The 13,391-nt window shown below is 43.7% G+C and overlaps 1 protein-coding gene across 1 annotated transcript in view; it reads right to left on the bottom strand.

The window, feature by feature from the left end:
• Positions 1–13,391, bottom strand: part of MINDY3 (MINDY lysine 48 deubiquitinase 3) — a 263,254-nt gene that overhangs the window by 125,140 nt on the left and 124,723 nt on the right. The window contains exon 11 of the mRNA XM_040352409.1: positions 2,687–2,767. Coding sequence (XP_040208343.1) covers positions 2,687–2,767 — 81 coding nt within the window. The remainder of the gene's footprint in view (positions 1–2,686; positions 2,768–13,391) is intronic.

Below are 13,391 nucleotides of genomic sequence, written 5' to 3'. Positions count from 1 at the left end.
TATCAGAAGAGATGTCCAAAAGCCAAGGACCGATTGAGGAGATCTTCAGAAAGACCTGAAATTAGCAGTTGCAATTTTCTTAAACAAAACAATAAGTAAGGCACTCAACCGCCATAGCCTGTTTGCACGCTCACCGCGCAAGACTCCATTGCTGAAGAAAAAGCATGTTGAAGCTTGTTTAACCACTTTCCGCCCGGCCTACAGCAGAATGACAGCCGGGCAGTGGGTTAGTTATCCTGACTGGGCATCTTATGACATCCAGCAGGATAACACGCCGGCACACAACGTGGCGATCAGTAGTGCTGTGAGTAGCTCTGACAGACACACTGCATCTTTGATCGTTTAAGGAGCCTCTGACCGAGGCTCCATACCACATGATCAGCTGTGACCAATCACAGCTCATCACAGCGTAACCAGGAAGTGGCAGTTAAAGGCTTTCCTCGCTTCACGCTGGATGGGGGGTGGGGGTCTGTGCTGATAATCAGCACATTGATTATCAGCACAGACTCATCAGATGTGTCACCAACAATGCCAATCTGTGCCCATCAGCTGCCAGTCAGTGCCCACCACAGTGCCATTCGGTGCCCCATCAATTCTACATATCAATGCCAACTCATCAGTGCCGCCTCATTAGTGTCCGTCAGTGAAGGAGAAAACTAAATTTTATAAACGGAAACAAAGAAAATCTTTTATTTATTTATTTTTCTACGTATTTTTTAGTTTGTTTAGCAAAAAACGAAATCACCAGTGCTGATTAAATACCATCAAAAGAAAGCTCTATTTATCAGAAGAAAATTATAGCGTTGTATTACCGTGTAATTGTCATTCAAAGTGCAACAGCGCTGAAAATTGTCCTGGACAGGGAGGGGTACAGTGGCCGGTATTGAAGTGGTTAAAGTTTGCTGCACCACATTTAGACAAGCCTGTGAAATTCTGGGAGAATATAGACCAAAATTTTACTTTTTGGATGGCATAATACACACCATGTTTGGAGGTCAAATTGCACATCACCCCAAAAACACCCCCCCCCCCCCCCATACCAGTAGTGAAGCTTGGAGGTGGAAACGTCACGATGCGTTACAGTACTGGCAAACTTCATGTCATTATAAGAAGGATGAATGGAAAAATGTATCAAGACATTCCTGATAAAAAATCTGCTGCCATCTACCAGGATGATGAAACGAGAATGGATATTTCAGCGAGACAATGATCCCAAACACAAATCCAAGGAAACTCTCAATTGGTTTCCAAGAAAGAAAATTAAGCTGCTAGAATGGCCCAGCCAATCACCCGACTTAGAAAAATCTATGGAAAGAACTAAAGATCAGAGTTCATAGAAGAAGCCCACAGAACCTTCAAGATTTGAGAACTAAAGATCAGAGTTGAAGATTTGAAGACGTGCAAACTATGCAGGTAGTGCCATGGTTGTGATTGAAACCAACAATCCTAGTGCTGCCAGCAAATGCATTGCAGACATGCTGCAAACAAACAAATGCATGTACATAAAAAATATACACACTGAAGGCTGGGATTTGGGTATAAATCTTAAAGGATCACTAAAGGAATTTTTTTTTTTTTTAGCTAAATAGCTTCCTTTACCTTACTGCAGTACTGGTTTCATGTCCTCATTGTTCGTTTTTGCTTTGAAGTTGCTGTAATTCTGCTGTGATCTCCACACTTCCTGCTTGTCTGGCTCCTTATAACCACAGTACTGGGAGATTTCTCACGGTGGTCTAAGCTGTCATTGCTGTGTGTCTAAAACTTAACAGAACCAATCCGATTCATTTTAAAAACAAAACACTGCCCTGGATATGTTTGTTTTTGTTGTGTGTCTCTCTAGTTCACAGGAACATGAAACCAGTTTAAAAGTGAAACTAACCTGCAGGCACATTATATGATTGATTTGTATCTATTTGTAATCATTTTTAAAAGGAATCAGTTAACTTTTATGTCTCTATACCCTGTAAACAGTCATGTCAGCAAAAAAATGTTTTTCCTTTAGTGACCCTTTAACGCGAGTTTCGTTTTTGTTTTTTTTCCTGTGAGACACATTAGTAATTACACTGATCAGCCCTAACTTTCTGACTACTGACTGGTTAAGTGAACAACATTGATCATCTTTTCCATTTATATAGTGCTGTTTTTTGTGGTTTTTTTTATAAGTAAATAACTATAGTTGAGTGGTCTGAATTAAATATTGGTATGTCACCAGGGGCGGACTGACCATTTGAGCACCCGGGCACTGCCCAAGGGCCAATGCCACTAGGGGGCCCCATCAGGGTTGCCAGCCTCAGTAAAACCAGGGACAGTATGTAAAAATCCGTGTTTTAAAAAAAAAAAAAAGATTTTAACTGCCCCGCCTCTCCAGTACCTTTTCAGTGTTGTTAGTATAATGTGTGTGTATATTGTGTGTGTGTGTGTATATTGTGTGTCTGTGTGTGGGTGTATATTGTGTGTGTGTGCATATTGTGTGTCTGTGTGTGGGTGTATATTGTGTGTATATTGTGTGTCTGTGTGTGTATTGTGTGTCTCTGTGTCTCTGTATTCTCCTATTGCCCGGGGCCCCAAAATCTCCTATTGCCCGGCGGCCCCATGAGTTGTCAATTTTCCCCATGTATGTCACATTAAAGATCTATAAACGTTCATGAAAACAGGTATTCCCAATGATAAATGTGAAACATCTTACCTTGGTGAAGAACACTGTAAGATGCGTTTCGCTGCCAATCACCCAAATTGGATACTTCGGAGACTTCAGGAAACCGCCTACCTGGGAAATGAAAGACAATTTAAAAAAGCGTCCCAGGCAACAAGAGGAAATACAAACCTATCCAGTAAACACAACTGTGCTAAAGTTCAGTATCTGAACCTACATCCTTAGATGTGGTGGCTTTATTCGTTTTTACAGGCATTGTTCCGTTTGGCAGGTAAAATGGCTTCCATATATGCATTTCATACTTTGTATCTAGCGGCCAAGCAAGACTTTTGGCGCGGTCCTGCCAGCGCACCACTCCAGTGTGAAAGCCCTGTGGGCTTTCACACTGGAGAAACAGCAGCCACTGTTTCAGGTTGGTTTGCAGGTGCTATTTTTAGCGCAATATCGCCTGCAAACCGCCCCAGTGTGAAAGGAAAACATACTAGGGTCAATTTAGACAGGATCCAATTAACCTATCAGCATGTCTTTGGAGTGGGAGGAAACCTGAGTACCCGGAGGAAACCCACGCAGGTACAGGGAGAACACGCAAATTCCAGGCAGATAGTGTTATGGTTGGGATTCAAACTGGCAGGCCCAGTGCTGCCAGGCAGAAGTTCTAACCACTTAGCCACTGTGCTGCCCCCAATGAGCAGTACATACCATAGCTCCTACTGTAGGAAGAGGTGAAGGTCGTCCCATTCCAGACGCAGTCATTTTAGGTCCTGTCCAAAAAAAAAGCACTGCCCCCACATTCCTCTCCACCCCAACGCTGGTAGAATGGGCTAAAATTCACAATATTGCGCCCCCGCTCTGGACTGTTTAAACTGCAGAAGCATGCAGTAGGTCCTCTGCCAGCTCCAGCGACCTTTAGCATCAGCCATTTAAGTGCCAGGTGTGCACAGTGTGCTCAGCTAGAGAAAAAGACTGTGAAGTTTGAATGCCCCAGAGTTTCCGCCAGGGGGCACAATATAGTGAAATTCAGCCCTTCCTAAAAATGGCAGGATGGAAAGCAATGAGGGGTCCACATTTTTTCTTGACAGGACCCAAAACAGCTACTTGTGGAAGAAGATGACCTTCGCCATTTCCTACAAAAAGAGCTACGGTAGGTTTGGTTTATTGGATATAGAGTTGAATAAAGGGATTTTCTGAAAAAGGTGAACTTACAAACTTTAAGGCTGAACTCCAAGCAAACCGCTAAATACAAAGTATGAATTGTATTTGGAAACAAATTTAACCTGCCAAAAAACGTCTACTTCTGCCCAACCAGCCCTGAAAATTCATAAATCTCTGAAATATTGCCCCAAGGGCCAAATAAAAGCAAGCAAGGGGCCGCATCTGGCCCCCAGCCACAGTTTAGAGCAGGGCTTGACAAATCCCGGTCGCCAGGTCGCCATGGCGACTAGAAATAGTGTCCTGGCGACTTGGCTTGGAAGGTGGCGCCATCTGGTGGTGAGCCGTTGTATTACAAGTTATTACCACCAGATGTGTGAGCTGGCGCCATCTGGTGTTGGTCGTTGGTATTACAAGTTAAGCATTACAAGTTAAACAGCAATTCGAATATAATTTTTCACTATTTTCCCTCTAATTAGAACCCCCAAACATTATATATATATTTTTTATCCTAACACCCTAGAGAGTAAAATGGCGATCATTGCAATACTTTCTGTCACGCCGTATTTGCGCAGCGGTCTTACAAGCGCACTTTTTTGGGAAAAGAATACACTTTTTTTTATTTAAAAAATAAGACAACAGTAAAGTTATCCCCATTTTTTTTTTATATTATGAAAGAATGTTACGCCGAGTAAATTCATACCCAACATGTCACGCTTCAAAATTGCGTCCGCTCGTGGAATGCCGACAAACTTTTACCCTTTAAAATCTTCATAGTCGACGTTTAAAAAAATCTACAGGTTGCATGTTTTGAGTTACAGAGGGGGTCTAGGGCTAAAATTATTGCTCTCGCTCTACCAATCGCGGCGATACCTCACATGTGTGGTTTTGAACACCGTTTACATATGCAGGCGCTGCTCACGTATGTGTTCGCTTCTGCGCGCAAGCTCGTCGGGACGGGGTGCGTTTTCTGGCTCCTAACTTTTTTAGCTGGCTCCTGGATTCCAAACAAATTTGTCAAACCCTGGTTTAGAGATTACTGCTGTAAAGCATTGCACCAGTGATCAGAAGAATGCTGGTACCATGCAGATCTGTCAGACTATCTCTGTAGGCCCATTCATCTCGTACGGGCAAGCAAAAAATAATCTGTCAGGAAACAATCAACTACCACTGCGCTCCACAGTCCTGTTGTAGTTCATTGAGATCTACAAGCCGACAGCTGCAAAGGGCTTGGGAATCGCACAGCAGCTGCAGCATTGGTAACATGTTATGGAAGCCTAAAAACGGGTGGAACATGTAAGATGTTCCCAAAGATGAACTTATCCTTCAAGTAACACCTACAGATCTTCTTCCTCAGTCAGCCTGTGACTGCACAGTGAAAATAGAAGCCGAAGACTGAGGAGCTCACCTTTCCATCACTCTGCTCTCTTACCCTTCTAGCAGGTTTCTTGTTAGCACATAAGCACTGCAGCACAAGTGATTATTTTAACTCTTAGGCCCCGTACACACGATAGAATCCATCCGCAGATAAATCCCAGCAAATGGGTTTCTGCGGATAGATCCTATGGTGTGTACACGCCAGCGGATCTGTTTCCGCGGAAAAATCTCCTCTGGGATGGATTCCAGCAGATCGGATATTTGTTGTGCTGCACAACATATCCATCTGCTGGAATCCATTCCAACGGATGGATCCGCTCGTCTGTACAGACTTACCGGATCCATTCGTCCAAAGGGATTCCCCGCACGCGTCGTAATGATTTGACGCATGCGTGGAATTCCTTATATGACAGCGTCGTGCCCGTCGCCGCGTCATAATCGCGGCGACGGCGCGACACGTCATCGGCAGAGGATTTCCGCGCGGATTTCAATGCGATGGTGTGTACACTCCATCCCATCGAAATCAGCGGAAATCTTTGAGAGGATTTATCCGTGGAAACGGTCCGCTGGACCGTATCTGCGGATAAATCCTCTCGTGTGTATGGGGCCTTAGTAATTGGAGATTTTGACAAATTGGTAGTTGGACACAACACCGGCAACAGAATAGAGTCCGGTACAGAAAGATTGAGCCGCTTTGACAGTACCGCGGCCAACGAGGACAGAGTTGTCACCACCTAGGAGGCGGACATTTTGTTGGCTGGTATCGTAGCGGAGTAAGAATCCCCGCTCATAATATCCTGCACCGGACTCTATTCGGTTGCCGGTGTTGTGTCCAGCCACCAATTTGTCAAAAACTCTAATTACTAAGGGTTTAAAAAAACCTGGAATTTAAAGCGGGAGTTCACCCTAAAAAAAAATTTTAAGATTAGATTGATGCTCATTTTGTTTAGGGGAATCGGGTAGTTTTTTTAAAAACGAAGCAGTACTTACCGTTTTAGAGAGCGATCTTCTCCACCGCTTCCGGGTATGGGTCTTCGGGACTGGGCGTTCCTTCTTGATTGACAGGCTTCCGACAGGCATCCATCGCGTCACGAGTAGCCGAAAGAAGCCGAACGTCGGTGTGGCGCTATACGGCGCCTGCGCACCGACGTTCGGCTACTTTCGGAAAATCGTGACGCGATAGATGCGACCGTCGGAAGCCTGTCGGAAGACTGTCAATCAAGAAGGAACGCCCAGTCCCGCAGCCCATACCTGGAAGCGACGGGGAAGATCGCTCTCTAAAACGGTAAGTACTGCTTTGATTTAAAAAAAACTAGCCGATTCCCCTAGACAAAATGAGCATGAATCTAATCTTAAAAATTGTCATTTCCGGGTGAACCTCCACTTTAAGTAGTTGGAGTTTGATGGGTTGGAGAATTTGACAGAACACCTGCTTTGTTCATCTGACCACTTGGGTCTCCCGATGGGACAGGAGAGATCAAGCAAGTCGCCGAATGCAGTGAGAGGGAAGGCACTCTGATTGCTATTACAAGAGAGCTGAACCGTCGACTCTAAAAATAAAAATAAAAAAAATTACCGGGTGTATCACCATAGCACAAACACTTTGGGCCGGATTCACGCAACACTTACGCCGACGTATCTCGAGATACGCCGCGTAAGTGTAAATGTGCGCCGTCGTAACTATGCGCCGTGCCCATAGAACTAGATACGCCTGAAAATAGTCTTCCTCCGACCGATTTAAGTTTCCTATGCCGTTGTATCTTGGGCGCATATTTATGCTGGCCACAAGGGGCGCTCCCATTGAGTTACGCGTCGAATATGCAAATGACTGAGATACGCCGATTCACTAATGTACTTGCGGCCGTCGCAGTAATATACGCTGTTTACGTAAGGCGTACGTCCGGCGTAAAGTTATTCCACATATAGGAGGCGCAACCCATGCAAAGGTATGGATCATGGAACAGCCGCCGTATTTTACGTAGTACTACGTGAATAGGGCTGGGCGTAAGTTACGTTCAGTGATTCGACGTATCTTAGGAGTTCTTTCCGACGTGATTCTGAGCATGCGCACTGGGAGCGTCCACGGGACGGCGCATGCGCCATTCGTTCGGCCCATCATTTGCATGGGGTCACGCTTCATTTAAATGGATCAGGCCCACTCCCACCTACTTTGAATTAGGCCGGCTTATGCCTAAGAATTTACGTTACGCCGGCGCAACGTTGGGAGCAAGTGCTTTGTGAATACTGTGCTTGGCTCTCTGTTTTACGCCGGCGTAGCGCATATGAGATGCGCTACGCCGGCAGAAATATTCGCCGCTCTACGTGAATCCGGCCCTTTGAGTACAATGAAGTACCAGGTATGTGGTTTGGCGGCAAGTGGGTAATATAGCAAAGGTGCTGTCAGGATTAAATAAAAAGATTTATAAACTGACGGAAGACCTGCCTGACAGAGTAAGCCATCAGCCCCGAGATCAGACAAAGAACAGGTCAACCTATATGGCCTTAAATTTGGCAATGATATGGCAATGATACGGCATTCTCCTTTTACAGGGAGAGAATACAAGTCCTACCTATCCTAGAAAGGCAAGACTGCTCTATTTTAACAGTGGCGAATAGGATTCTTCCACAGGTCATTTTCAACAAGTTCTCTTTAAATGGATTTCTACCTTTTTCCCATCTAAATTAACAACAGCCCTGCTTTTTTTACACTCACATTTTCCCATTCATGGAACATCAGATAACTATTTTTATTACACTTTAAACTTCAAAACACCATCTGAGAGATAAAAGCATAAACAAGGAGTAAAAATATCTCGAGTGGTTTTCGTTAGGGAACAGATTACACGGTTTGGAAGTTCCTGGAAGGTGTTGAAGTCCCTCTCTGATGGCGTACTGTACATTCATATACATAAATAAAAAGGCAGATTTAAAAACAAAAAAATTCTTCTCCTTTTATAGATGTACATGGAAAACACGGTCGGACAGCTGTAGCTGGGTGAAGTACGTTGGACATGTGCTGATCAAAGGTTACATAAACTGGTGTGATTTACAAATTATTCCATTCAGCTTAGTTTTTAACTTGACTTTTTTTTTTAATACACCAAAATAACAGCACAATAGTGAGCTAAAAAAAAATGTTGTCCCCTGCAGTAATTGCTTTCTGCCACAAGAGGTCTCCAATCTTCCAGGTTAAATGACAGCCATCACCATTCAACCCGCCATTCTAAGCCCTGGCTGTCAGGGACCTGCCCCCTGGGATGATGTCATCACTCAGCCTTCATTTCAAGTGTTATTGCACTGAAGTGCACTCATATGTCATTAGAGGGGCACCTTTCAGTTCAAGAGTAATGCTAGGTACACATTAGAAGTTGTTTTTTAAGTTCAACACAGCGGGCTGAACGGAAAAAAAATGGAAGGATCACCATACTAACTGAGCAATGTTAGTACGGCAATCTCCCCCACTGAGCTTTTGTGTTCTGACAGGAGCACTGTCTCTGGCACAATTGGCTGCCAAAGCTGATTGGAGGCTTGTTTTCCAGCATTCACATTTGACAAAAGATAGTCGCTATACAGTACACACCGGCTGAATATTTGTCCTGTGTGTACCAGCCTTAAGGACTGGTCACTGCAACTGCCGAGACAAGGAAGGATATTATCATTGCTTTTAAAAAAACAGGACATACTGGTCTTCAAAAGCATTCCTAAATCTGTCGGGCCACTTTTGCAACTCGTACAACTCAGCTCAGCCAGGACAGTGACACCACTGTTATATTTAAGGAACACAGTGGTGTCACCTCCCGCCCATAGCCGGCTGATTGGACAATGAAGGAACAGCAACACACACGTTGTTCCTTCAATCCTTCGGTCAGGTAGTTCCCTGTTGGCACATGAAGATGTAGCAGAGCCCGATTTATATCTTCCCCCTGTTTTGCAAGGCATGATAGGAGGCCGATATACAGACAGATTAAAGAGTCATGATAGTCTTATGTGGAAATATGTTTTATGTATTTATATATACATACACACACACACACACACACACACATACATACATACACACACACATACATACATACATACACACACAAATACAGTATAGCCTTGAGTTCCATTTTAAACCTTTAAATTAATGCAGGGAACACAGAAGGACAGGACAGGTATGCTCCATCACAAGAAAACCAATGTAGCGCCATGTGTGTACACCTGTGCATAAAGGGACTGCCACACATGCATCAGAGAATGTGCGTGCTTTAAAGCACATGTGCACGCTTGTTGGCATCAAACAGCCTATATAAACTGGGGCACTACAGAAACAGCTTGCCAAATGGTCTTTATCTATTCCCCCAATTACTTGACCCAACCTGTTAATTTTGTTTGCACATGTACGACCTTGAATTGTCTTCTGACCTGCCTCTGGACCGCTGCCTGCTGCCTTGAGACCTTGGATAGACTATTGGACTCTGTTCACTACTTTCTACCTTGAACCTCAATTACCCAGCTGTAACCAACCTCAACTTGTACCCCGGCTCTTCTTCTGTCTTCTGAATTGGCAACTCGCTGCCCGGCTTTTAGCAGCCTCATCTGGTGCTCTTGACTTTGCTCCTGTCTTCCAATTTGCCTAGCTGTTACGGACCTTGGCTTGTGCAGCCCCAATTCTGTTTTGGTCTTGTGATTTGGTATCTCGCTGCCTTCATGTTGTTGGTCTTGGCTTTTGTTCCCGATTCTTCTTCTATCTTCTGATTTGGTACCTCGTTGACCAGCTGTTACCAACCTTGGTCTGTGCCTCCAACTCTGCTCCTGTCTTCAAATGTGATACACCACTGCCCAGCTGTTACCTGCCTCAGATTCTATCTTTAATGCTGTGCCTTCTTCAAAATTTGGCACCTTGCTGCCCTGGCTGCTAACTGCCATGCACTTCTGCTACCCAAATTACACCAGCCTCTGTTTGTGCCCACGACTTGCCCTCCAATGTGGTAACATGCTGCTCAGCTGTTACCAGCCAAGGCCGGTGTTCCCAATTATGTTCCTGTATTCTGATTTGGTACCTTGCTGCCTGGTTTTCACTGACCTCAGGTTGTGCCCTGACTAGATTCCTGTCTTTTGATTTGGTGCCCCACTGCTTAATTTATTGGCCTCAGCTTGTGTTTCGGACTCTTTTGTCTCCCAATGCACTAACTCATTGCCCAGTTGTTACCAACTGGTCTTGGTCCCCAACTCTTTTCCTGTCTTTTTATTTAGTACCTTGCCGTCTGGCTGCTATTGAGCTCAACGTGTGTCTTGGCTATGTTCCTGTGACCTGTCTGATGCTTCTGTCTTCTAACATCTTGTTTCAGCTCAGTGGTCTACAGTTACACACCCGACAGCTGCACATATCCAGTAATACCTGCAACACCAGCACTCATGCAATTCCATGTTCTTACATTTTCTGCAACCATTTAGGGATGTTGGACTGGATGTGCAAGAGAAGCCAACTCATCAACTCAGTCTCTACCAGGTATGTGCCTACAACACAACTCAGGTATGTGATACAACTTAGTGTGAAAGGAAAACTATATGAGCCAATTCAAACAAGTGTGAGTTACAATATGTGCTGCAATGTAACAGTGTGAATAAAGCCTACATGTTTTTGGCTAGTCTACTCTAAATAAAAATGTCCATGTGTAATCAATGCTGGAGGTATGGAGAGCCAGGTGGTACACTTCTCCATATTTGGTGGTCCTGTCCGAGAACCAAACCTTACTTGTCAGCTATATTTCAACTGAGCTATCTTATTACGAGTAGAACATGGCCAGAGATGCCAGAAGTAGCCATTCTCTCCATGATCCCTGGATTCATCAAAAAATATCAAAAAAGGGCCCAATTCCTAGATACTGGAAGTCACCTATGACACTGGGAATGGGTTTGTGAACTAAATTTTATAAAGCAAATGAAGGAGTTATTGGCCACGTCTAATGAAAACTTCACCAAGTTCAGGAATGTGTGGTTTCCATGGATAGAATTTGACTCCCCCGAATTCTGCCATTTCTAAACTCCAATTTGCAAACATTCACTTGAGACCTTGTTGGGTTGACCTTCCCGTACGGCACTCTTCCGGTTGACCTTCCAGTACGACACTCTTCCTGTTCCTTCCCCTCCTTTTTTTTCATTTCATTCTCTCTACTTCTCTTGAATTTTTTTCTACTTCCTACTCTACCTTGGAAAATATGGCACTTCCCACAACACTTAACTAGACTAGAAAACCAAGCTGCATTTCCACAGAATTACTGCATTTATCCTAGTTCTTGTCATGTCTGCATTGTTTTCTTGCTCGATTCCTTTCTCTCCCCCTGCAGTATATTCCCTTGAGAAGCTGCCCAAGCAGACACTTGAGCCCAGAACTGTTACAAGTTTGTATAGTCTTTCTGAATATCTTGCTTGCTGATTAATTGTTGTGGATTATACTCCATGTAATTGAGTATACCACCATACAGTGCCTTGCGAAAGTATTCGGCCCCCTTGAACTTTGCGACCTTTTGCCACATTTCAGGCTTCAAACATAAAGATATAAAACTGTAATTTTTTTTGAAAAATCAACAAGTGGGACACAATCATGAAGTAGAACGAAATTTATTGGATATTTCAAACTTTAACAAATAAAAAACTGAAAAATAGGGCGTGCAAAATTATTCAGCCCCCTTAAGTTAATACTTTGTAGCGCCACCTTTTGCTGCGATTACAGCTGTAAGTCGCTTGGGGTATGTCTATCAGTTTTGCACATCGAGAGTTTGTGAACAGCAGTTTTCAGTTCTTTCCACAGATTCGATTGGATTCAGGTCTGGACTTTGACTTGGTCATTCTAACACCTGGATATGTTTATTTGTGAAACATTCATTGTAGATTTTGCTTTATGTTTTGGATCATTGTCTTGTTGGAAGACAAATCTCCGTCCCAGTCTCAGGTCTTTTGCAGACTCCATTAGGTTTTCTTCCAGAATGGTCCTGTATTTGGCTCCATCCATCTTCCCATCAATTTTAACCATCTTCCCTGTCCCTGCTGAAGAAAAGCAGGCCCAAACCATGATTCTGCCACCACCATGTTTGACAGTAGGGATGGTGTGTTCAGGGTGATGAGCTGTGTTGCTTTTACGCCAAACATAAGTTTTGCATTGTTGCCAAAAAGTTTGATTTTGGTTTCATCTGACCAGAGCACCTTCTTCCACATGTTTGGTGTGTCTTACAGGTGGCTTGTGGCAAACTTTAAACGACACTTTTTATGGATATCTTTAAGAAATGGCTTTCTTCTTGTCACTCTTCCATAAAGGCCAGATTTGTGCAGTATATGACTGATTGTTGTCCTATGGACAGAGTCTCCCACCTCAGCTGTAGATCTCTGCAGTTCATCCAGAGTGATCATGGGCCTCTTGGCTGCATCTCTGATCAGTCTTCTCCTTGTATGAGCTGAAAGTTTAGACGGACGGCCAGGTCTTCGTAGATTTGCAGTGGTCCGATACTCCTTCCATTTCAATATTATCGCTTGCACAGTGCTCCTTGGGATGTTTAAAGCTTGGGAAATCTTTTTGTATCCAAATCCGGCTTTAAACTTCTCCACAACAGTATCTCGGACCTACCTGGTGTGTTCCTTGTTCTTCATGATGCTCTCTGCGCTTTAAATGAACCTCTGAGACTATCACAGTGCAGGTGCATTTATACGGAGACTTGATTACACACAGGTGGATTCTATTTATCATCATTAGTCATTTAGGTAAACATTGGATCATTCAGAGATCCTCACTGAACTTCTGGAGAGAGTTTGCTGCACTGAAAGTAAAGGGGCTGAATAATTTTGCACGCCCAATTTTTCAGTTTTTTATTTGTTAAAGTTTGAAATATCCAATAAATTACGTTCCACTTCATGATTGTGTCCCACTTGTTGTTGATTCTTCAAAAAAAAATTAGTTTTATATCTTTATGTTTGAAGCCTGAAATGTGGCAAAAGGTCGCAAAGTTCAAGGGGGCCGAATACTTTCGCAAGGCACTGTACCTGAAGTATTGTGTTCAAATGTTCTCTTTGACTATCACCATTGTGCCATATTCTCCCAAAAAGCCTTATTCTTAAAAAATAAAAATAAGATGTCCATGTGTGACTATTTCTACCCAAATGGTCTTCCCCCCTTCGGAATGCAGGTATTGCAATATGGGGTGTCTGCAATGAACCCAGAATGTCCCCTGGATTG

The sequence above is a fragment of the Rana temporaria genome, chromosome 5 (assembly GCF_905171775.1).
Source record: "Rana temporaria chromosome 5, aRanTem1.1, whole genome shotgun sequence".
Classification (NCBI taxonomy): Eukaryota; Metazoa; Chordata; class Amphibia; order Anura; family Ranidae; genus Rana; species Rana temporaria.
The sequence above is the reverse complement of the archived record's forward strand: the minus strand, read 5'-3'. Positions and strand labels throughout refer to the sequence as shown.